General features: G+C 42.7%; 1 protein-coding gene and 1 long non-coding RNA gene across 2 annotated transcripts; one reads left to right on the top strand and one right to left on the bottom strand.

Annotated features, from left to right (window-relative positions):
- Nucleotides 1-4,030: 4,030 nt before the first annotated feature.
- On the top strand, nt 4,031-6,216 carry LOC139747232 (uncharacterized). The gene is made up of 2 exons (XR_011712356.1): nt 4,031-4,718; nt 5,625-6,216. It is a non-coding gene; the product is annotated as an uncharacterized lncRNA (long non-coding RNA).
- On the bottom strand, nt 4,204-26,361 carry LOC139747230 (uncharacterized). The gene is made up of 13 exons (XM_071659271.1): nt 26,241-26,361; nt 23,198-23,361; nt 22,443-22,663; nt 15,929-16,113; nt 14,518-14,650; nt 13,944-14,081; nt 12,389-12,594; nt 11,224-11,389; nt 10,367-10,535; nt 9,184-9,342; nt 8,324-8,491; nt 6,937-7,106; nt 4,204-5,817 (listed from the first exon to the last, which is right to left on the bottom strand). Exons 2-13 carry the CDS (start codon nt 23,304-23,306, stop codon nt 5,638-5,640), a joined length of 2,004 nt encoding a protein of 667 aa, XP_071515372.1. The 5' UTR covers nt 23,307-23,361; nt 26,241-26,361; the 3' UTR covers nt 4,204-5,637.
- Nucleotides 26,362-26,631: the final 270 nt, after the last annotated feature.

Here is a 26,631-nt window from a genome sequence, read left to right as displayed (position 1 = left end):
AGAAGGAGATGGAGTGAGTATTTTGAAGGTTTGTTGAATGTATTTGATGATAGAGTGGCAGATATAGGGTGTTTTGGTCGAGGTGTTGTGCAAAGTGAGAGCGTTAGGGAAAATGATTTGGTAAACAGAGAAGAGATAGTAAAAGCTTTGCGGAAATGAAAGCCGGCAAGGCAGCGGGTTTGGATGGTATTGCAGTGGAATTTATTAAAAAAGGGGGTGACTGTATTGTTGACTGGTTGGTAAGGTTATTTAATGTATGTATGATTCATGGTGAGGTGCCTGAGGATTGGCGGAATGCTTGCATAGTGCCATTGTACAAAGGCATAGGGGACAAAGGTGAGTGCTCAAATTACAGATGTATAAGTTTGTTGAGTATTCCTGGTAAATTATATGGGAGGGTATTGATTGAGAGGGTGAAGACATGTACAGAGCATCAGATTGGGGAAGAGCAGTGTGGCTTCAGAAGTGGTAGAGGATGTGTGGATCAGGTGTTTGCTTTAAAGAATGTATGTGAGAAATACTTAGAAAAGCAAATGGATTTGTATGTAGTATTTATGGATCTGGAGAAGGCATATGATAGAGTTGATAGAGATGCTCTGTGGAAGGTATTAAGAATATATGGTGTGGGAGGCAAGTTGTTAGAAGCAGTGAAAAGTTTTTATCGAGGATGTAAGGCATGTGTACGTGTAGGAAGAGAGGAAAGTGATTGGTTCTCAGTGAATGTAGGTTTGCGACAGGGGTGTGTGATGTCTCCATGGTTGTTTAATTTGTTTACGGATGGGGTTGTTAGGGAGGTGAATGCAAGAGTTTTGGAAAGAGGGGCAAGTATGCAGTCTGCTGTGGATGAGAGAGCTTGGGAAGTGAGTCAGTTGTTGTTCGCTGATGATACAACGCTGGTGGCTGATTCATTAGAGAAACTGCAGAAGCTGGTGACTGAGTTTGGTAAAGTGTGTGAAAGAAGAAAGTTGAGAGTAAATGTGAATAAGAGCAAGGTTATTAGGTACAGTAGGGTTGAGGGTCAAGTCAATTGGGAGGTAAGTTTGAATGGAGAAAAACTGGAGGAAGTGAAGTGTTTTAGATATCTGGGAGTGGATTTGGCAGAGGATGGAACCATGGAAGCGGAAGTGAATCATAGGGTGGGGGAGGGGGCGAAAATTCTGGGAGCCTTGAAGAATGTGTGGAAGCCGAGAACATTATCTCGGAAAGCAAAAATGGGTATATTTGAAGGAATAGTGGTTCCAACAATGTTGTATGGTTGCGAGGCGTGGGCTGTTGATAGAGTTGTGCGCAGGAGGGTGGATGTGCTGGAGATGAGATGTTTGAGGACAATATGTGGTGTGAGGTGGTTTGATGGCGTAAGTAATAATAAGGTAAAAGAGTTGTGTGGTAATAAAAAGAGTGTGGTTGAGAGAGCAGAAGAGGGTGTTTTGAAATGGTTTGGGCACATGGAGAGAATGAGTGAGGAACGATTGACAAAGAGGATATATGTGTCAGAGGTGGTGGGAACGAGGAGAAGTGGGAGACCAAATTGGAGGTGGAAAGATGGAGTGAAAAAGATTTTGAGTGATTGGGGCCTGAACATGCAGGAGGGTGAAAGGCGTGCAAGAAATGGAGTGAATTGGAACGATGTGGTATACCGGGGTCGACGTGCTGTCAATGGATTGAACCAGGGCATGTGAAGCGTCTGGGTAAACCATGGAAAGTTGTGTGGGGCCTGGATGTGGAAAGGGAGCTGTGGTTTCGGTGCATTATTACATGACAGCTAGAGACTGAGTGTGAACGAATGTGGCCTTTGTTGTGTTTTCCTAGCGCTACCTCGCACACTTGAAGGGGGAGAGGGGTTGTTATTTCATGTTTGGTGAGGTGGCGATGGAAATGAATAAACGCAGACAGTATGAATTATGGACATGTGTATATATGTATATGTCTGTGTGTGTATAATTATGTATACGTTGAGATGTATAGGTATGTATATTTGCGTGTGTGGACGTGTATGTATATACATGTGTATGTGGGTGGGTTGGGCCATTCTTTCGTCCGTATCCTTGAGCTACCTCGCTAACGCGGGAGACAGCGATAAAGCAAGATAGATAATGAAAAATGATAGAATATATATATATATATATATATATATATATATATATATATATATATATATATATATATATATATATGTGTGTGTGTGTGGAACGGTAGCACAGAGGAGAGCATCTGAGTTATATTCCCATAACACTTCAGCTTGCGCAAAAGCCTCCTTCAGAGAAAGTGAGTGATATATGAAGATATAAGTCTGTATATCAGCGCAAGAGAGTGCTACCTCACCGAACGTCAACTCTTCATGATAGATATTTAAAGTCGGTTTTGTTTTTTTGTTTTTTTGCTAAATTCTTGTATTCTCTATGGACATCAATCATGACCTTACTCTTGCATCATAACAATTCAGAGAATTTTTTTTTCTCCTTTTTTCCGAGGAAAGAAGAGATACTACGACTCTATAGGTACAAAGCAAACTTTACTATGTTCCTCTATCGTATTTTCATCACACATACATACATAAAACCACTGAAATAACATTACATTTAGAGTCATTGTATGTGAAAGGTACTGCAGTATGATACTGTGTTCTACTTCCGAGGTATCGTAAGGTTTCTTTCACGAGTGGAAAGAATACTGCCCACCAGTTTGCACGAAGTGAAAGGAAACTGCCCTCTATCTTGCGTGCTGGGGAAGAGAACTGCCACCCTCCCCTATCTTGCGTGATGGAAAAGAGCACTGTCCTCCATCTTGCTTGATGAGGAAAAAGAACTTTCATCCCTTTTTTTGGTGTGATGGGAGAGTGTACTACCCTCCACCTTGCGTGATGGGCAAGAGAACTGCCATGCATCTTGCGTGATAGGAAAGAGAATTGGACCTCATCTTGCTTGATGGGAGAGAGAGCTGTCCTCAGTGTTTCTTAATGGAAAAGAGAACTGGATTCCATCTTGCTTAATGGGAAAGAGAACCGCTCCCCATCTTGTGATGATGAGTTAGACGACTGTCCATCTTTTTATGATGGGATGGAGCACTGTCCCTTATCTCGATGATTTAAAGGAGCATTTTCTTCCATCTAGTTGACGAGGGGATGGAAATACTACTTTCCTTTTATCTGTTGGTGGAATATCGACCTCTACCATTCACTGAGGTGATGGAGCACTGTCCTTTACCTTTCATTAAGGAGACTGAATGCTGTCCTCGACCATTCGTTGAGGAGATGGATCATGGTGAGGTGCTTGAGGATTGGCTGAATGCATGTATAGTGCCGTTGTACAAAGGGAATAAAGGCGAGTGTTCGAACCACAGAAGCATCAGTCTGTAGAGTATACCTGGAATATTGTATGGGAGGGTACTGATTGACAGTATGAAGGAATGTACAGAGCGCCAGATCAGGGAGGAGCAGTGTGGTTTTAGAAGTGGTAGAGGATGTGTGGATCAGGTGTTTGCTTTGAAGAATGTGAGAAATACTTAGAAAAAGATGGATTTGTATGTGGCATTTATGGATCTGGAGAGGGCATATGATAGGGTTGAAACAAATGCTTTGTGGAAGGTCTTAAGAATATATGGTGTTGGAGGTGAGCTGCTAGAAGCAGAGAAGTCTTTATCGAGTTTGTAAGACTATATATGTAAAGAGTAGGAAGAGAGAAGAATGGTTGTTTAATCTGTTTATGGATGGGGTGGTTAGGGAAGTAATTACAAAATTTTTGGAGAGGGGTGAGTATGCATTCTCTTGGGGATGAAGGGACTAGGAAACGAGTCAGTTGTTAATCACCGATGACACAGCGCTGGTGGCTGATTAGAGAGAAACTGCAGAATTTGGTGACTGAGTTGGTTAAAGTGTATGAAAGGAAAAAGGTTGGAGTAAATGTGAATAAGAGCAAGGTTATTTGGTTCAGCAGGGTTGAGGGACAAGTTAGTTTGGGATGCAAGCTTACATGGAGAAAAATTGGAGGAAGTGAAGTGTTTTTGATATCTAGGAGTGGACTTGGAAGCGAATGGAACCATGGAGGCTGAAGCAAGACATAACTCTTGTTAGTGTGTTTTACACACTAGTATTCCACAGTGCACCTACTCCTTACCTCTTTTCCTCTTCATTTGAGGAGGTTAATCTCACCGTGAAAGATCCCGACCAAAAGAGAATGAGTAACTAATGATAAATAAACACTATCGCTCAAATAACTCAATTTATTAGTATAAAACGATCAGTTTAGGATAAGACAATTTCATATATTGTTTCATACAAACTACTGTATCACCTCTGATCTTACAGAAAGCTTACAGCACGTGTTATTGTGCCAAGGATCATAGGAATAGCAAAATATTTAGAGATAGGAGATTCACATCAGTTACTGTGGCGTCTTCCATTTCTACTGAAATATAAAGACTAATTCCTGTGAATCATACATTCTGAATCGAGAATATCTATTCATTAGTAAAACTGACACGACACTTATTATGCACTTTTCAGCTACCGATTTCCCCATATTTATATAAATTGATTTTTTCCTTTATTTCTTTTTTAGAATTTTTCGAGGGGCGCCACCAAAGACTGCTCCAGCGGATGCCGCATGTATGTAGCTTGGCAGATGTCTATACTGAACTATTTCATCATAATTCGAAGCTTCATACTGGCTACAGACAAATACGTGCCCTTGGCAAATCCTCAACAAGTTAGACCATATATCGTAAGTATACGTTTTCACTAACTGAAAGCCATCTCCTCCTTCCTTTGACTAAATCCTTGACGATTTAGTATCGGTATCAAAACCTCCGTGTCCTCCCTGTAGCTAAATGGTCTTGGATCCTATACCATATTTTGGCTGGACATTTTTCATCACGATCCTTGATGACGTTGATGCGATCCTCGCAAATGACGTTCGTGTGTCCTTTCCCTTCACCTTTCTAAGATCAGGGCAAAGGCCAGGGTATTGCAATCATGGGTTCTACCCACATGCTCAAGGGTCATATCGTCGCAAACTTCATCCGGTTCAGCAACAAGCTATGAGGTCGTGCATCTTCTTGTGATCTTCGTGGACTAATTCTGAACTTTTGCTGTGAGTTATAGAACGACTGCGAATCTTCTGACCATTGGCCTACATCGGAAATTCTATTTGGCTGATGAATACTTTGGCTTCTCAACGTAATTCATGAAGTGTTTTCGTAGATTACAGTGTCAATCATATTACATGGATGTGTTTCCTGTATCTCTTGATATTTCGCTACTTTATATCTTGAAGTGTTTTGGCATTATTGAAAATTATTTCATTGATCTTTTTAGATTTTGAATTTCTTTTGCCATGGGGACACGTAAGCACTTGTGCCTAATGTGGCACATGTTTTTTTCTTTTTGGGAGAGGGGAGGAGATGATGCCGTGCTGCTCCCTTTTCTTTAAAGTGCTAGCTACTTTCTATGGCAATTAAACCAAGAATCTCACTTTCTAAATAACTACTAAACACAAGACTTTATCCACCACTTTAATTCATTATCTAAGCATACTCTTCTTTTTACACTTTTATCACCCAGAATGTCTCAATGACTCTGCTTAAACTATATGGATTATATGAATCCCTTTCTCCTTTTTTTTTTTCAGTTACTCAGCCTCTCTACTCCTTGACTGCATCTGCCTTGAGCTTAGGCAGGATGCGGCGACGAGCGTTGGTGAACCACTGTGTGACCTGCTGGGCCGTGAGCCCCGTGCGCTGCATGAGGAGCAGCTTATCGTCGTCATCAGGATACGGGTGTTCTCTGTGCTCAGTCAGCCACGCTGTCAACACGTCCGTCACCTGGAACACACACACACACTGATGTTTACGTTCATGTGACTCGCCTTCTATCATCGGGGATGGATTTCATGGCCATAAATTAAGAGTTAATGGGAACAATAGTGTATATTTTTTTAGCATGATCAGAGATCAAAACTTCATGTTCTTTCCGTGAATGTAAAGAACTATGTTCAAGAAGTTGCCTCTGTGTTCACTAGGTAGTGCTATTTTTTCTTAAGTGATTTCTTAAAAGAACTTCTGTCGCAATCATCTAAGAAGTTTGGAAAGTGAATAATTACCTCAGTCTAGATAGAGAACAATGCATTGGGTCAGTTACTTTTATAAGTCATGAAATCTGTACAGAACAAAACTTTTAGTCTTCCTGTAAAACTGAACACGATCTTTGTTCCCTTACCCAAATTCCTTGCCTAAATTCCGTATAAATTTGTTAGCAAACTCAGGCCTTCCCAGCCCTCGTTTGCTCGTTCCTGCAGACGGCTACCACACCATCCCTCACCACTCCTTCACTCCATGGCTAACACACTCTTCCCCACCACCCTCACTCACTCCTTGGCCACCGCATCCTCCCTCCCTGGCTACCACGCCTTCCCTCACCTCCACCACCACTTCCTCCTTCCCTGGTTACTACACCTTCCCTTAGCATTCCCTCCCTACCTGGCCACCACACCCTGAACTACAGAATGCAATCGCTCAACCCCCACTAATTTCCTCTTCAAACCTCCTGTATTGAAGTTACAACCATCCAACTTAACACTGTGATAATATAGCGTAATATTTTCCCGAAATATATCACTCAGCAGCTATCAGTTTCAATACAGCTAAGGAAATGGGCGAATTATTGGCAACTGCATATAGTGGTTAGCCATCGCCCCCATCTGGCAATTTCCTCACTATGTCGCTATTTTTCTCTTCATTAGGAACGACCCATGAATGACTGGAGGGACCTGAACGTAGCTGCATTTAGTCACGAGTGGGAAAAGGGTTGTTGGCGCTCCCCTGACGAGACTGAGGGGATCACTAGGGCCCTTGTCTCCCTACAGACACCCTGACCTTTCACAGTCGCATCTTCAGTATGGGTTGTTGATAACGCAATGTTTTGGATGCTGTTGGTCAACTCGCCTCTCTCCCATGGAATCGGCTCTTCTTGTTCGAGTCTGGAGCACTGGCTGTGGAGTCGGGGGAGGTCCTGGAGGCGTCGAACGAGGGAGGAATAGGAGAGAAGGGGGCCATGAAACACTCAAACTGCTGCTGAGGATCCTTCACGGTCTCCTTGTCGTTGCCATTAGCATCTGCAGTAACCAAAAGAGTCGTGTAATAAAAGGTGGTGATGGCCTCAGTCTGTGCGAGATGATGATGGTCTAGAAAGAGTGGATTTTGTAGAAGTTTAGGGTGACCATGTGGTGGTTGTAGCTTACGGGATGTATGAGAAGTAAGTAAATATACAAACCCAGAATACCTTACTTAAGGCCCCTGCAACTTCAAGGCTGCACGTCAGTCAGGATCAAGTGAATAATCAGCTCCTTTGGAGTAAGGTTCCTTGACGTGATTGTCTTTCGTTTAGTCGATACATTCTCTCCCGATTTATAGTTCATTGTTATTTCCCGCGTTATCGAGGTAGCGCTTGAAATAGGCAAAGACAGGCCGCATTCCCTCACGTACATTCTCTAGCTGTCATGTGCAATGCCCAGAAACCACAACTCTTTCGACATCCATGGACCACACACCTCTCCATGGTTTACCGCTACCGCTTCACATGCCCTGGTTCAGTTCAGTGACGGCATGTCGACCCCTACATGCTACATTGTTCCATTTCACCCTATCCCGTGCACGCCTTTCACCCTCCTGCATGTTCAGGCCCCGATCACTCAAAATCTTTTTCACTCCTTTCCACCTCCAATTTAGTCTCCTGCTTCACCTTGTTCCCTCCGCTTCTGACACATACATCCTCTTTGTCAACCTTTCCTCACTCATTCTCTCCATATGTCCAAAACATTTCAACACACCCTCTTCAGCTCTCTAAACCTTACTCTTTTTTACTACATGTCTCTCTTACCCATTTATTACTTACTATTTATATGCTAATACCGGATTCCGCCATTTCGAGATTACACCACGATTTTTAAGTCACCTTTGGCGAGGCTGTCGAATAGAGTATCGTCTCGTCAGAGAACTTTTCTGTTCAAAGGAGTCCATCGTGTCCTTGCCACAGTGTAGGTTACCCATGAAGCTGTAGGAGCCCCTGGGGAAAAAAAAGTGTCTTGGGCAACACCGGGACCCTTTCAGAAGGGGGACCTAGAGTAACTGAAAATGCTGTCTAACAGAAGATATCTTCTATCAAACAACGTCATTATACATTTGACCACTGATTTACGAATGAAATCTTTGCCATGTTTCTTTCCATGGCCTCCATTTTAGAGATACGGGGTATAATACAGGCAGATTTGTATGAAATAAAGCAATACTACTCAGATTTCCATTTCCAAAACAAAAAGAAAACAACAATTACCCGAGAGATCGGGAAATTCCGTCCCTAGAGCATGGAGGATGTGGAGTGGGGTGGAGGAACGAACCGCTCCCATGTACTTGTGGCACATCTCGTCCACAAGGGCATCCATCTCCGCCACTTCAGACTCCACCGACGCTGTCAACTTCGCCGCGTGGGATGTTACCTTACCTGTGGGGGTCACACATGGGGGCTACAGACAAGGCCGTTAGAGTGAGGATTATTTTCAGTAGAATCTCAGAAAAATGAGAATGACCGAGTTACCTGACGACTTCAATCTGGTGGTGAGAGGTTCGATACTCATAAACAATGAGTCGAACTGCGAAGAGAGAGAGAGAGTTTCAATATCAAATACGGACATTTCAGTAAAGACTATGCAATGTGTACCTCAAACATCACTCGCTCCAAGCTATGGGACCCCTTTTAGCTGATCTTCAATTATCTTTTTTTTTTTTCTACATCTGTCTAAAATCTACACATGTTTTCATCTGCAGATGATAGGTGTTACCGGGCTTCACCCACAAGAGTTTACATCTCAAGTAAAACGGTCATTTTTCCCTGGCCTTACCTTACCGGATACAAGCCTTCAATCCAGAATGGTGGGTTGGAAATGGCGGTTTAGGTATTCTAACACCTTTATTCAGATCACGAGTTAAACCAGGGAAAGACAGTGTGTGCAATCACTAGATTTTTTTTTTCGATATTTACATCCGGCCCTGCTTTTTTTAATATACTCCAAATATTACGGACATGATAACAGTCCCATAGCGCCTAGATGCTATAGGAGGAGGACTGATAACCGTGCCACAGTAGGATTGATAACCGTACACTGATAACAGTTCCCTTGTAAATGAACGACTGACCTAAGAGAGAGGTGTGGGCATACACAATGGCGTCCATTATGACGGCATCGACAGCAGGAGTGTGGGTGATGGCCGTGGCGTGGCCGACCTCCGGGTTCCTCCGTCTATACAGACACACCAGCTCCTCCGTAGACGTCGGTAAGAAGGCGAGCAACGGGGCTGAGGAGAACACACATCATCTGTAAGTCACATCCACCTGGATTCGCTGATAGTCATTTGTTTGTGATTGAAGAGCAGTTCTCTTCACAAGAGAAACTCAAAACAATAAGTCGAGACAAAAGAAATATTTAGGTGTAGTGTTCTCGATAAAACAATAAAACAATCGTTACTATCAATGTATTATTATACTTGTATTATGAAGGAAACTTGAGGTATTAGAATGACCAGTAATCAATCTCTTTTCATAAAATCTAGAAATCAAGAGCGCGACCATGATTAATCCTCCGACCAAAATTATATCTGATGCTAAGATTAACCTGTAAAACCAACTGATTAGTTCACCAATCAGCAGTACACCAGGAACTCTACCAATCACCAATGCAAACACATTAAACTACTAATTACTGGTGTAGCCACAACCATGATTCACTAATTGCATATAATATGGAGAAAAGACTAAATGGTCTCTCACCAGCTGAACTAAGAGAAAGATGTACTACTGACTTAGACAACCGAAAGGAATAATCATCTAACCACACATGACAAATCACCATCCAGCAGGACAACCTATACACTCTGCCAGTCACCAATAATCCAGTTACATCCATCCTTCAGTCATCTCATTCTCAATTCTATCAGTCACCAGGCACAGCCTTACCTCTAGTCTATCAGTCTCTCGTAAAGTCAGACATAATATCTACCTGTCTCCAGTTCAACCAGAATTATAATAAACCAGTCTAAAGTAAAACCAAACAATCTACCATTCACTAGCACAACCAGAACGCGGAGATCTACCATACTCTAGCAGAACTAGAACTATAATAATCTACCAGTTATGAATCACTACAGTAATCTACCAGTCACCCGTACAGCCAGGATGTTAACCACCAGTCGAATCACTACAGTAATCTACCAGTCACCCGTACAGCCAGGATGTTAACCACCAGTCACCCTTGCAACAACATTAGGTCCTGCATCATAGGATGAGTCGCTCACGCACAACCCACGACCAAGATCTACCGACCAACACTGAAGGAGGCCTTATCGAAGTAGTTGTCGGCGACGGCGAGGTCCTTGAGTAAAGGGAAGAGCGGGTGTGAACGGAAGGCTGTGATGGACTCCCTCAGTACCACGTCCTGGATGAGCGCCTTTCTTGGGGACACCTTCTCTGGGGCGCCGCCTCCTGACTTCTCCTACAGGAGGAGGAGCTAGCTTAGGAACTAATGAATATGATACAATAGAATGTTTTATGTCATATGGTAACGGCATACGCCTTATTCTATATGGTCAAGGATGATGTAAAGTTTGTTCAGATAAAAGCTTATGTTTAATTTGTGACAAAGAATAAAGCCAAGCTTGATCAAATGATTATAAGTTTATGTCTAGCATATGTACAAGAACAAATCCAAGCTTGATCACATTTTTAAAAGCTTATGTCTACCACATGTTCACTAATAAAGCCAAGTTTGATCAAATAATTAACTGTTTGTGTCTACCATATGTTCAAGAATAAACCAAGCTTGATCAAATGATCAAAAGTGTCTCTCTACCACTTGTTTGAAAATAAAGCCAAGCTTGTTCAAATGATTTAAAGCTTATACCTGGTCACACTGGTAAATTTACCGTCTCAAGCATCTACCAAAAGACATTAACCTTCCTCCTCATCAGTGAACCGCGAGTGGTGAAGTCAACTTTATGATACTTGTGATAGATAAAGCTTCCTGATGCTGAAGAGTATCATGAAGAGGCAGAAATTTCATGTTTTTAAACTTAACAAAATATGAATCATAGTAGCTACTGCCATTATGAATGGCCTTAATGCATACAGTACTATGGTTATGAAGATAACACCCTCCCTGCCTGTGCCAAGCGATGACCTACCTCACCCGTGACCTGCATGTAGCGACTGCCTTGTGGTTGGTGAGGGGCGTAAGGAAAGGCGTAGGAGTTGTGGGGAGCTGCGGTGGCACTTATGGTGGAGTTGTGAGGTAGCTGGGAGGACCTCGCGTCCGACCACTCTTGGTACCGTCCATATGGCGGAGCTGACCTGTGAGGTGTTTGAAGTTTAGAAAACGAGAACATCCGTAATGTAATCATAATCTATTTAAGACGCCATCACACGAATATATCAAAATGTACAGTGGGATAACCCAATGAGTAAAATCTGTAGTGAAAAGGATTGTTCAGGTAGTATCTGAGCGTTTAAAGTGAAGACTCAAGAGTTGTTCTAGTGCTTTAAAGAGGGCAGAGATGATGACAACATTCTCCTGACCAAGGAAAACTCATGTTTAGGTTCTTCACATTCACTGAGGACGAGTGCCAGCAGCACACTTGATGGGCCAGGAGCTCCTCACTTATAACTTATGACTTTCCTCTCGTTAGCCGAAGGACCAGTATAAGTTAATCTTGAACAAGGAAACGACATGGCTCATATACAGTGAAGACTTGTTAGTGTCTCACGTCTAAAAAGAATGGTTTACTTGGCATCTTGCAATATCTCAACAGTCTACATGACAGACTACAGTTTGCCATATATGAAGGAAGCCAACGAAGGACCAAGTTACTCAGTATAAAGCAAACCCATTACTAAGGACGACTTTGCTAATGTCTATCAGCATTGGCAACAGGACAAGGTCTGGGGTAGTTAACAGATTGGCTTTAGAAGCCCTGAGAGTATGTAGGCCAGAGTTCCCGAAGGGAGAATGTGACTACATCGTAGCATCTCTCATGGAAATGGGTTACCTTAAGGGCAATTTGATCAAACTCAAAGGAAAGACACAGGGTATGATGAACTGAAGATCTACCAACGACAACAGAGGTATCAGTGGGATATATAAATGTATGATGTTCCCAACTCAAGAGTAAGCAATGCACAACAAAGTTGTACAAACGTTCGTGGATGTTGTGACCACGTCAGGAAAGAATATGGGAGACATCGTGAGGACAAATAAAAAAGGAAAAGGACAAGCATATAACATATGACATATAACCGAACGACATCCCATAACTGAATGATAAAGTAACAGGAAAGGCTAAGATGACTAACCTTGCTGTTTTGTACTGAGGGTCGCTAAACTGAGGGTGTGAGCAGTTGTTGCTAGCCTCAACCGGGGTATTGTAATGTTTGCCGGAGAGCGAGGCGCCAGAGCTCCTGGACGAGGAGGAGTAGCAGCACGATGACAGCGACGTCCATGCCGCCTCACCATCACCCACACGCCACGATATTCCTGATTGCAGCGACGCAGGAGACCCCTGTTGGAGAGGAGACGATGAGGATGTAACTTTTGCTGGCGATTTGGAGGAGGGAAGGAGGAGGAAAAATCAAGCGACGGCTGAGGATCAAGAAAATGTATTAATGACAACCTGGAATTACAAGAAGAGGGAATACATAATCGGTAAATAGGGAGTCACGAGGAGGGTATATCAATGACTGTAAGGGACTGAAAGGATGCGTTACTGGTTATCATCAGGAGCGGGAAGGATATGATACTGAATACACGGAACGTATACGGGAGGTACATCACTGGCCAAAGGTTGGTTGCTGGATATAAATAATGTCACCATGATAACTTCTCACTGAGCTGAGACAAAGCATCAGATTATCAGCAGAAGTACTCAGTACTTTATATACTTACGTTAAGGGATTATCGTGATGTCAACATTGATGATTTGTTCTACAGCCTATTGAGGTCTGACAGGGTGGGATGCCCACGATACTTCCACACTCGTATGATTTCCATCTAGGATGATGGCCCAAGCAAACTAATGCAAAGCATATATCAACCTGGAGTGAAACACACGGCGAGTGCTGATGGGTGATAAAGGGCTCTAGCAACTCTGGCTCTGCTTCCCTCTCAAGTTTCATGGCAAGACTAGACACACACACTAGCGACAGCCCCGATACACTGCAGTCCCTTTGAGGTGCTCTGTATACAACTTCCTACCACTTCTCGACCCATAATTGTACCTGTAAACATCATCTCCAACTATTCCAACCTTTGGATGCATAAGACGATACGAATATTATCAACACTTAGTTCTAAAGATTGAGACAGGCAAAAGTCAGGTAGAGAGATGCAATAACGAACAGCAAATATCTTATCCCGATATAATGAAGGTAATGAACGTTTGTGTTTTACCTATTTCTGCCGAATCATATCAGAGGAAATGCGTTCGTGGCTTTCAGTACTATAAAGAACTCAGACGCGCATTACACACCCATGCGCAACATCATTGCTGAATCGCTTGCCACTTGTCCCTTTAGATGCACTCGTTTATTATTAATCCTTTTCTATGTAGACAACAATGATCTTTGCATTACAATCCTTGTAAACATGTACTGAGGATGATGCACAGCTGTTGTACGGCCATCGTAAGAGTAACGAACAGCGTTGTACACAAGTATCTCCCATCCCATATCAACTGCAGCTCAGTCTAGCTAATTCAAGGGAAACTGCTGAGCTATGAGATCGAATGCTACAGTGCTGCTGCTAGTATCTGGTCTCGAACGCTTGTGGTGACAATACGGATACCGACTGAAATCTCCTACAGTTATGAATGCCTTTACCTATGTCACCAGTTAATAGTCCTAGTTACCTCACCTGATGCTGACCGAGGCTGAACTTTGGCGTGTTGTCAGTGAAGAGGTTCTCGGGGGTTGTCATCATGAGTGACTTGCTGAAGGGCCCCCACTTCTTGTTCCCGCCACCACACATGCCATATGTCAGCTCCCCCACACCCTGGGTGTGGTTCGGGTGGTTCAATCATAAGGAAGAAAAAGATTAGATGTTGATCCATCTCTCTCTGATGAGAGGTACACAGAAAGATAGTGGCACATACTACTCATATGATATTTGCTGGAAGATCATTGAGACTTTAGTGCCCTCCAAGCTAAATCTGAGGACTCTTAGCTTAGACCGTTCAGCACCGAGATGCAGGAAGAATCAAGTTAAATTAACTGAAAGTAAGGGACTGTAATATTGAGTGTTTACTTTTGGTCTTCATGCAAGTTACATCGATCTGGTATTTTACAAAGAGCTTACAACATAAGCTGGGGATACTTAAGCTTATCACAAAACCTTTACATCTTTATTAGATATGATTATTCTGCTCTAAGACAATGTCATTTTGAAAGCAATGGGAATCATATACGAGGGAGTGTGGACCACAGCGCACCTGAGCGAAAGGGTGCTGTTGGTGGCCCAGGGACGAGGTGACGGAGGCTGCGAAAGCGTCGTTGTGGCGAGACCCCATCGAAGATGAATCGCCATAGATGCCAGCATCCATCTCGAGGGGCGTGCTCCGGTACCTGCGGAGGGACAAAGTGCCACATGCTACGGGTGAGGAGCATCACCTCCACTCCCTAAACTTGCAACACGCTGACTGAGAAGACTAACGTGAGATCTTATGCAAGAAATTGTAGCTGTATATCACACTAGTTTTCTTTCCCCTGTTTTCAGGAAGAGATGCACATCATCACTTCTGATACTGTGTGGTTCATCTGATGCGAGAAAGTTACTATGACTCTCTACTTGCCAAGCGCAAAATCCAACAAGGCGTATTATTGTTACTTGGTATCCTATTAAGAAATCATTCTGTTTCAGAAAGAGAAGCAGAAAAAATATAAAAGTTATATTCTATACAATAAAACGTTCTACAAGCTTAGCTCAGGTCCAATTTGCATGTTAGTAACAATTAACTTCATCAGTCATGCTTCGCTAAGTCCAGAGGTTTTTATCCTCTTTGAGACGTAGTACATGTTAGCTCTATGACCCGTGTTAACAGATTCATGCTGACCTTCTCTTGTTTATCCTGGAAATTCGTTGGATGTGTAGCATCACCTTTTCACTCCATCTCGACTGAACAGAACCGTAAAATTTGCTTTGACAGTCACTCACAGGCTAAGGGTGAGCATTTCCCACAGCATTTCCTTTATGGCTTAACCTTATAAAGTTTGGATCAGGTTAGTGATTCTTGATAGTGATAGGGTCATTATGTAAAGACTCTATGGATGCACAAACATATTCAGATTATATATTTGGGTATCCATCTGTTCATTCATACATTCGTCCACCAATAAACATTATGAACGTTTGTATTAGGTTCTTTCGTCTGTAAACTTATCTCATATCCTAGTTACGCTGGTTATTCCCGGATGTCAACTCAGTGTAAGGCACAGGTATTATTCAAACAAGCTGTTCTATGGATCATAGTGGTATCAAGTCTGAACGAGTGGATGTTGTGAAAGGGCTACGGTTCATTCCCACCCTCTGGCTCCAGTGGTGAGTCAGAGAGATAAGGTGTGTGTGCTATCTCGGCTTGACTCTTAACCTCACCAAATCAGCAAATATTGATAACATACATGGGGAAAGAGGAAGCTTGTGGCACAGGTCAATTTACCTCAAATTCTTCTCAGGGCATAACCTACTTAAAGGAGGTTCCTAGGTGTGAAGGGCAGTGTGAGCATTTCTTCTCAACATTTCCCTCCCTCCTCAGTTAAGACCATCGGATCATCTTTAGATACGAAATGTTATCTGAAAGCATATCATGTGTGTGTACGCTGCAATCAGCAGCTGGCCTGACTGACCTTGGCATGGGTGTGAAGGCTGGAGAGGCTGGGAACTCTCCGTGCTGTAGCAGCATTTCCCCCAGAGAGGGCGTCACACCCATGTACGAAAGGTCTGGGGTGCGCCAGTCTTCGCTCACACCCCCACCCGTAGCCAGGGTCCTCTCCACTGTGTGGCTCAGATCCTGCATGGACGCCGACCACATCTGCAACATGAGTGGAGACATCAGCCAAAGATATGTGAAAAATGCATCGAACACATCTACAACACAAGTGGGAACAGTACACTGAACACATCAGCAACTTGGATTTAAGCAATATATTGAGCACAACGCGAGTCGAACTATGCACTGAGCGTATCAGAAACAAATTTGAATAGTGCATTAGGCATATGTGCAATGTAAGTGGGTACAATGTATTGGCCACGTCTGCAACAAGCTTAGGTACGTAATGTTTTAGCCTTCATGTTAAGCTTAAAATTTACACCAGGAACGCTTCCCTTCACCATTCAGATCCAGAATACCTAAGGTCCTCTCATGAAACATAACACCTGTCTCCTTATTCTCATCCTGGTTATATTCACACAGACACACCACCTCACTCAGCCCTTGCGTATATATCCTCGCTCGATTCCTTCTTTCGTTCCTGTTTTTGGAGAGCGATAGTGCAAGTGGAGGAGGCTCTCCACTTCCCCACTCCTGCCCCTATTCGTCGCCTCTCACGACACGTAGGAGATGCATGGATAGTTTTCTTACACATCTGTCCCCAGGGATTAAGGACAGTTGTGAAAATTGCCTGCCCTCACTTATTGTGAGAGATGGAAAAAAAATGTGTTTGTGGACCGAGTTCCAGCAATCCCCATGTATACGAGGCAAAAAAATATAGAGCAATATGAGCAAGAGAGGGAAAGTCGACAGCTGCTGCAAAGGAGGTTCAGTGCGCCCGCTGCCATCTTGGCGGTAGCTCGTCCCTGGTTGGTATCTGCTTGTCACCTGCTAACTCTGACGTAGCTGCACCAATATCATCTCTGACTTTACTACACCGACACCTTGGCCACAACTGCTTCACTATCACTTCGATCACATCTGCACTTTGGCCATATATATATATATATATATATATATATATATATATATATATATATATATATATATATATATATATATATATATATATATATATATATATATATATATATATATATATCTTTTTTGCTTTGTCGCTGTCTCCCGCGTTTGCGAGGTAGCGCAAGGAAACAGACGAAAGAAATGGCCCAACCCACCCCCATACACATGCCTTGATTCAATCCACTGACAGCACGTCAACCCCGGTATACCACATCGCTCCAATTCACTCTATTCTTTGCCCTCCTTTCACCCTCCTGCATGTTCAGGCCCCGATCACACAAAATCTTTTTCACTCCATCTTTCCACCTCCAATTTGGTCTCCCTCTTATCCTCGTTCCCTCCACCTCCGACACATATAACCTCTTGGTCAATCTTTCCTCACTCATTCTCTCCATGTGACCAAACCATTTCAAAACACCCTCTTCTGCTCTCTCAACCACGCTCTTTTTATTTCCACACATCTCTCTTACCCTTACGTTACTTACTCGATCAAACCACCTCACACCACACATTGTCCTCAAACATCTCATTTCCAGCACATCCATCCTCCTGCGCACAACTCTATCCATAGCCCACGCCTCGCAACCATACAACATTGTTGGAACCACTATTCCTTCAAACATACCTATTTTTGCTTTCCGAGATAATGTTCTCGACTTCCACACATTCTTCAAGGCTCCCAGAATTTTCACCCCCTCCCCCACCCTATGATCCACTTCCGCTTCCATGGTTCCATCCGCTGCCAGATCCACTCCCAGATATCTAAAACACTTCACTTCCTCCAGTTTTTCTCCATTCAAACTTACCTCCCAATTGAATTGACCCTCAACCCTACTGTACCTAATAACCTTGCTCTTATTCACATTTACTCTTAACTTTCTTCTTTCACACACTTTACCAAACTCAGTCACCAGCTTTTGCAGTTTCTCACATGAATCAGCCACCAGCGCTGTATCATCAGCGAACAACAACTGACTCACTTCCCAAGCTCTCTCATCCCCAACAGACTTCATACTTGCCCCTCTTTCCAAAACTCTTGCATTCACCTCCCTAACCACCCCATCCATAAACAAATTAAACAACCATGGAGACATCACACACCCCTGCCGCAGACCTATATTCACTGAGAACCAATCACTTTCCTCTCTTCCTACACGTACACATGCCTTACATCCTCGATAAAAACTTTTCACTGCTTCTAACAACTTGCCTCCCACACCATATATTCTTAATACCTTCCACAGAGCATCTCTATCAACTCTATCATATGCCTTCTCCAGATCCATAAATGCTACATACAAATCCATTTGCTTTTCTAAGTATTTCTCACATACATTCTTCAAAGCAAACACCTGATCCACACATCCTCTACCACCTCTGAAACCACACTGCTCTTCCCCAATCTGATGCTCTGTACATGCCTTCACCCTCTCAATCAATACCCTCCCATATAAATTGCCAGGAATACTCAACAAACTTATACCTCTGTAATTTGAGCACTCACTCTTATCCCCTTTGCCTTTGTACAATGGCACTATGCACGCATTCCGCCAATCCTCAGGCACCTCACCATGAGTCATACATACATTAAATAACCTTACCAACCAGTCAACAATACAGTCACCCCCTTTTTTAATAAATTCCACTGCAATACCATCGAAACCCGCTGCCTTGCCGGCTTTCATCTTCCGCAAAGCTTTTTACTACCTCTTCTCTGTTTACCAACTCATTTTCCCTAACCCTCGCACTTTGCACACCACCTCGACCAAAACACCCTATATCTGCCACTCTATCATCAAGCACATTCAACAAACCTTCAAAATACTCACTCCATCTCCTTCTCATATCACCACTACTTGTTATCACCTCCCCATTTGCGCCCTTCACTGAAGTTCCCATTTGCTCCCTTGTCTTACGCACTTTATTTACCTCCTTCCAGAACATCTTTTAATTCTCCCTAAAATTTAATGATACTCTCTCTCCCCAACTCTCATTTGCCCTTTTTTCACCTCTTGCACCTTTCTCTTGACCTCCTGTCTCTTTCTTTTATACGTCTCCCACTCAATTGCATTTTTTCCCTGCAAAAATCGTCCAAATGCCTCTCTCTTCTCTTTCACTAATACTCTTACTTCTTCATCCCACCACTCACTACCCTTTCTAATCAACCCACCTCCCACTCTTCTCATGCCACAAGCATCTTTTGCGCAATCCATCACTGATTCCCTAAATACATCCCATTCCTCCCCCAATCCCCTTACTTCCATTGTTCTCACCTTTTTCCATTCTGTACTCAGTCTCTCCTGGTACTTCCTCACACAAGTCTCCTTCCCAAGCTCACTTATATATATATATATATATATATATATATATATATATATATATATATATATATATATATATATATATATATATATATACGTGTACGTGTAGGAAGAGAGGAAAGTGATTGGTTCTCAGTGGATGTAGGTTTGCGGCAGGGGTGTGTGATGTCTCCATGGTTGTTTAATTTGTTTATGGATGGGGTTGTTAGGGAGGTGAATGCAAGAGTTTTGGAAAGAGGGGCAAGTATGAAGTCTGTTGGGGATGAGAGAGCTTGGGAAGTGAGTCAGTTGTTCGCTGATGATACAGCTCTGGTCGCTGATTCATGTGAGAAACTGCAGAAGCTGGTGACTGAGTTTGGTAGTGTGTGAAAGAAGAAAGTTGAGAGTAAATGTGAATAAGAGCAAGGTTATTAGGTACAGTAGGGTTGAGGGTCAAGTCAATTGGGAGGTAAGTTTGAATGGAGAAAAACTGGAGGAAGTAAAGTGTTTTAGATATCTAGGAGTGGATCTGGCAGCGGATGGAGCCATGGAAGCGGAAGTGAATCATGGGGTGGGGGAGGGGGCGAAAATTCTGGGAGCCTTGAAGAATGTGTGGAAGTCGAGAGCATTATCCCGGAAAGCAAAAATGGGTATGTTTGAAGGAATAGTGGTTCCAACAATGTTGTATGGCTGCGAGGCGTGGGCTATGGATAGAGTTGTGCGCAGGAGGATGGATGTGCTGGAAATGAGATGTTTGAGGATAATCTGTGGTGTGAGGTGGTTTGATCGAGTAAGTAATGTAAGGGTAAGAGAGATGTGTGGAAATAAAAAGAGCGTGGTTGAGAGAGCAGAAGAGGGTGTTTTGAAATGGTTTGGGCACATGGAGAGAATGAGTGAGGAAAGATTGACCAAGAGGATATATGTGTCGGAGGTGGAGGGAACGAGAAGTGGGAGACCAAATTGGAGGTGGAAAGATGGAGTGAAAAAGATTTTGAGTGATCGGGGCCAGAACATGCAGGAGGGTGAAAGGAGGGCAAGGAATAGAGTGAATTGGATCGATGTGGTATACCGGGGTTGACCTGCTGTCGGTGGGTTGAATCAGGGCATGTGGGGCGCCTGGGGTAAACCATGGAAAGCTCTGTAGGTATGTATATTTGCGTGTGTGGACGTATTTATATACATGTGTATGGGGGTGGGTTGGGCCACTTCCTTCGTCTGTTTCCTTGCGCTACCTCGCAAACGCGGAGACAGCGACAAAGCAAAAAGAAAAAGAAATATATATATAAGAAATATATATATATAAATATATATAAGAAGGAACAGAGAATTGGGCCAGGTGAGGGTATTCCCTCAAAGGCCCAGTCCTCTGTTCTTAATGCTACCTCGCTAACGCGGGAAATGGCGAATAGTTTAAAAGAAAGAAAGAAAGATATATATATATATATATATATATATATATATATATATATATATATATATATATATATATATATATATATATGATAGAGTTGATAGAGATGCTCTGTGGAAGGTATTAAGAATATATGGTGTGGGAGGCAAGTTGTTAGAAGCCGTGAAAAGTTTTTATCGAGGATGTAAGGCATGTGTACGTGTAGGAAGAGAGGAAAGTGATTGGTTCTCAGTGAATGTAGGTTTGCGGCAGGGGTGTGTGATGTCTCCATGGTTGTTTAATTTGTTTATGGATGGGGTTGTTAGGGAGGTAAATGCAAGAGTTTTGGAAAGAGGGGCAAGTATGAAGTCTGTTGGGGATGAGAGAGCTTGGGAAGTGAGTCAGTTGTTGTTCGCTGATGATACAGCGCTGGTGGCTGATTCATGTGAGAAACTGCAGAAGCTGGTGACTGAGTTTGGTAAAGTGTGTGAAAGAAGAAAGTTAAGAGTAAATGTGAATAAGAGCAAGGTTATTAGGTACAGTAGGGTTGAGGGTCAATTCAATTGGGAGGTGAGTTTGAATGGAGAAAAACTGGAGGAAGTGAAGTGTTTTAGATATCTGGGAGTGGATCTGGCAGCGGATGGAACCATGGAAGCGGAAGTGGATCATAGGGTGGGGGAGGGGGCGAAAATTCTGGGAGCCTTGAAGAATGAGTGGAAGTCGAGAACATTATCTCGGAAAGCAAAAATGGGTATGTTTGAAGGAATAGTGGTTCCAACAATGTTGTATGGTTGCGAGGCGTGGGCTATGGATAGAGTTGTGCGCAGGAGGATGGATGTGCTGGAAATGAGATGTTTGAGGACAATGTGTGGTGTGAGGTGGTTTGATCGAGTAAGTAACGTAAGGGTAAGAGAGATGTGTGGAAATAAAAAGAGCGTGGTTGAGAGAGCAGAAGAGGGTGTTTTGAAATGGTTTGGTCACATGGAGAGAATGAGTGAGGAAAGATTGACCAAGAGGATATATGTGTCGGAGGTGGAGGGAACGAGGAGAAGAGGGAGACCAAATTGGAGGTGGAAAGATGGAGTGAAAAAGATTTTGTGTGATCGGGGCCTGAACATGCAGGAGGGTGAAAGGAGGGCAAGGAATAGAGTGAATTGGAGCGATGTGGTATACCGGGGTTGACGTGCTGTCAGTGGATTGAATCAGGGCATGTGAAGCGTCTGGGGTAAACCATGGAAAGCTGTGTAGGTATGTATAGTTGCGTGTGTGGATGTATGTATATACATGTGTATGGGGGTGGGTTGGGCCATTTCTTTCGTCTGTTTCCTTGCGCTACCTCGCAAACGCGGGAGACAGCGACAAAGCAAAAAAAAAAAAAACAAAAACATATATATATATATATATATATATATATATATATATATATATATATATATATATATATATATATATACTATCATCTCTGCTACATTGCACTGAAACCAGACACCTCTGCGGTACACATTGACACTACTTGGGTAGTTTATTGTATAGGTTTATGCCTATCGACTGCATGGGTCATTAAGGCCATCAGGACCATATAATTACTACCAATCGAAAATCTTAGAACACCTTATCCGGGCGTTTAAGACTAAGCCATACACACTCTCACTACATATATGGCCCTTGCGTGGACACTCCTGTACACACCTGACACATCACAACCTCTGTAAGCATACCTTGTTGACGTCATTGTGATTGTTGTCACTTATGTTTGTCTTGTTGTTGTTATTGTTGTTGTTGATGTTATTATTGTTCTCTGGACGCGTATTCTTGAAGGTATGTTGATAAGGATCGCCTTCTGTCTCGTGATCTGGGGACGACTTCCTGGAGAGGTCGAGGGGTGAGTTTGCAGCCCCTCCAACACTCCTGTCGCACCCAGAGTCAACACCGTCATCCCCTGGCAATACGGACGGTCAGACAGAAGTTGTGTCACACACACACACACACAAGAGATGAGGACCCACGTGTGTAAAACTTCCTTCTCGCACACTACAAATGAGCTTAGAATTACACTCCTTGGGGAAGATCCTATTACCGAAAAGAGGATACATTTTACCAAGTCAATATCTCACTGAATATTAATAGTTGTAAAGGATCGTTTAAGGAAGAAGATGAAGGCCACGAGATACTGGAGTTGGCAATGATTATCTGTAGTACAAACATCTTTGCTTTGTATCAAGAGCTTGGGGAAGCAGCTTATCTGGCTCTATACATACACAAGGTATCTAAAGATGTGGTGGACAGCCTTTTTCCCGCAATACTTACTTTCTACGTGTGGAATGACGTATCCCTACTTATCCCACTACCATACTTCTAAACATGAGTGTGGGGCCTTGGTCAGCCTCCCCTCCGTCGCTACCACCCCATCGATTCCTGTCGGTTACGGGGAAACAATTTAAGTCATTGTACCGTTCACCTACAACAGCCCTACCTGTGGATTTCATGAGGGAGATGGCGAGGTTCTCTAGGGTATTGTCGCCGATCTTGAGGTAGAGGAGGCTGGCGTCCAGGGAATCCATACTCATACTCGTTTCAGCCATACTTAAATGATTATCAGCCAGTAAATGAATGAATTTATCTACGAATGGTTCTCTCCTGAAACAGAAGAAAGTAGTCATAAATCTAATTTCATCTTGGAGTGTCTTGTTTACAAAGATGATTTGCAGTTCGTGCCAGATTTAACAACAACAATGAGTATCTAAAGATTAGCTGAAAATGATAGCAGATCCCCCCTCAAATTCAAGCGCCACAAGAGGCTATCCAAAAGAAACAAATGAACTAAGGATTCCACTTACATCCAATGCTCTTTCGATCTCAATGACAGTGGAATGAAGAATAGTGAAGTGCCGAACTCTCTAAAAAAAATACTAAAAAACAAGAGGTGTGTTCCTATCTGCGACCAGCTAATGCAATTCAGTTCAGAAACTCTTCAAGCCTAGCAATTCTAGGACGCCTCAATAACCAGCACATGTAAACATTTCCTGATCATAATAAGGAACCATTTTCTAATACCAATTCTAGGATAAACGTAACTAAAAATACTTGTCACAATGGTAAAGTGCAGCGAGATGTAGACAAAACTAAAAAACTGTTTTTGCTAATCCATGTATCAATGGCAGACATTCGAAACCCATAAAACTGGCGACTCCAACTACTCGTAAGATTAGAACCGCTCCACACCAGATACTCAAACTCCTAAGGTAAGATACATTTGCACGGTGTAGGAATATACTGTAGTACTACCAGTCTTAACGAGGCATACGTGGATCCCCCCTTCCCTCTGTAAGAAACTCTAGTAGCCACCAGATCCACTACGCGCGACTCTCAATGACTAAAAACTTTAGGACTCCCCAAAACTAAGAGCTCTTAGAGCCTTTTCACTTGGCCTTCCATAACAATGTAATCATTTCGTATGAACTGGTCTCTGACGACTGATACAATGGTGTCAAGAAGCTGACATTCTGGTCAGTCCTGGTCAGTCTCTAAGGCTCTTTACATCAGTCATACACTCATAACAAAACTTTGATCATCCAGTTTGCAATACGGGAACATAACGCAGTGATAGTGGCGTGGATCTACTGGTTTGCGTACCCTTTTTTCGGCCGCCAGACGAGATAACCACAAGCCTTTTACCGAATATTTTTCCTCGGAAGAAAACCGATGTGATTTAGTACCACTTTGAAGATGCTGATAGTTTCATCCAAGTTATATCAGCAAGTGAAGGATACAGAGTTCTGTGTTTACACATTACCCTCAAGTTTCTGCGTAGCCCACTGACCACGAAGGTTGAGATACATGAGCACGACAGTGTGATTACTTGGAAAGGATGGTCTGACCTTTGACGTGACATATAAAGGTCACGTGAAGGGACAGGCCATTATAACCAAAGGCTGTGCAGTCGTATTTAAGTGTCATACAGTCGTGTTCATGTGGTTAAGCTTCTTGTCTTTTGAAACTTGCAATCTTGTTTTCAATCACTTTTAAAAGTATAAGTATGTGCTTCCTCCTTGCCCTTTTCATACTTAAATCATTAAGACCAAATGGTAAAATGTTTGAGTATGATGAACAAAACCCAACAAGCCTTAGTAAAACTGGCGCCATCGATTATTCATCTGGTTCGAATCATGACCCGAGTCAAGGTTTTCACAGCAGCTGGTTCGAGTGGGTCGATGCTGCTCTGAGACAAAATAATGCTACCTTCATATGATTCATAGTATCATCTGGAACAAGTTTTCCTACGTATTCTCTCCCTTATGGCTCAGCGTTGTACTAAAGCAATATGGTACTTACGTCGTGTGTTTCAGATCAAAGTTTGATATCAACTGATTCACGTAGCTCGCCACTGTTCTGAACAGATATAGACTTTTAAGTCTATACGGATTATACCTACGGTCTAGACGAAGCTTTGATGGTTCACTGTTCATCTAAACCACTATGGCTGACAAACCGTTTCTAGTTTTTCTTTCACAAATACACAGAGGCTACTTTGAGGATGATAATGAATTCTGCATTTAAAGTGTTTTTTTTCTTTTACTTCAAAGCTTACGTATTCTTAAACGAAGCAACTGAGTTAAATCTTTCTATAACGGAAGTATCTAACAAGCGGATTGTCACTCGAGCATTAAGACAGTAATTCAATGTTGTAGTCGGCAATAGTGGCGGTCTTGACCAGGCTGCAAATATAACCTATTTCAAGATATGCAAAAAACACGTCTGAGATGACATGTAGCTTTTCACATGCTGCTACGTACAACAGAAGTGATACAATAACATCTGCTTTTTCTTTAACCATACGTCTAAAACTTTACGTCAGTCTATAAACAAGATTCGTCAGTTAATGGTTAAACTCAGAAGAAACGTCCTCAATGCATGAGACAGTGCAAAATCCCACATACCACACGCTCAAACATACGACAGCGAAGACCAAGTGGGGTACCACCTGGATACAGGGGACAGGTTGAGCATACTGCCGTCATGCACAGTTTCAGAGTTCAATCAAGAACATGAACTCCAGAGTTTCTTAAGGGAAGGTATTTCCCCAGTTTCCGAAACATCAGCCAACATCATACACACAGAAACTTTCTGATAACTAATGCCCAGCGAAAATACAGATGGATGAACTAGACTCCGTATTCCTGGATTGAAATCACCCACGACTAGTTCGTCTTTTCCGAAGACTTCCACCGAAAGCAAGAAAGATCTAACTATATACCCAGCTTGACGATTGCAATGAAGCTAACCGTACTAGGAAACGATTGGGAAATACTGGCAGGGGGAGCTTCAAGTCTCCCGTTCCTAAAATTCTCTCCGGTACCAGCAAGACTTTTATGATGACCACATACACACCACTCTGTCAATACTTCGACTCAAACTTTGGGAAGCTAAGCTCACCCGTTGTAATAGAATGATAAAGTAAATCGATAGATATTCTTAAGTTCGCGAGAATATTCGTAGAGTGAAGAGCGATGATTTACCTGTAGTGTGCGAATATTCAGAAGATCGATGTGAGGAGGAGACGCCGCTTCGTGGTCACTCGTGACTCACTCGGTGTTTCTAGCGGCTGCTCTGCAGTGTCACTGTCATGGCTAGTGTGTGTGTTACCGAAGAGAAGAAACCCTCACGTACAATCACTATATTCCTCTACAGATGAACGTTGCTAGTTACCCTCTTTAGTACATCTTTAACGCCATCTATTGAGTGAACGTCAGCTCATAAATGAACACAACTGACTGATTTTTTCCTGCTATACTTCGTTCCATGAGTAAGCATAAGGTATTTCGTGAATAATCAAGATACTTTTTTCATAAGGATGACTAACATTAAATTGATCTGTTTTAGATGCTCATACAAAGGTAACTGGATCTA

This window comes from Panulirus ornatus, chromosome 68 (genome assembly GCF_036320965.1).
Source record: "Panulirus ornatus isolate Po-2019 chromosome 68, ASM3632096v1, whole genome shotgun sequence".
NCBI classification, from domain to species: Eukaryota; Metazoa; Arthropoda; class Malacostraca; order Decapoda; family Palinuridae; genus Panulirus; species Panulirus ornatus.
This window is presented reverse-complemented; position numbering and strand designations above follow the sequence as displayed.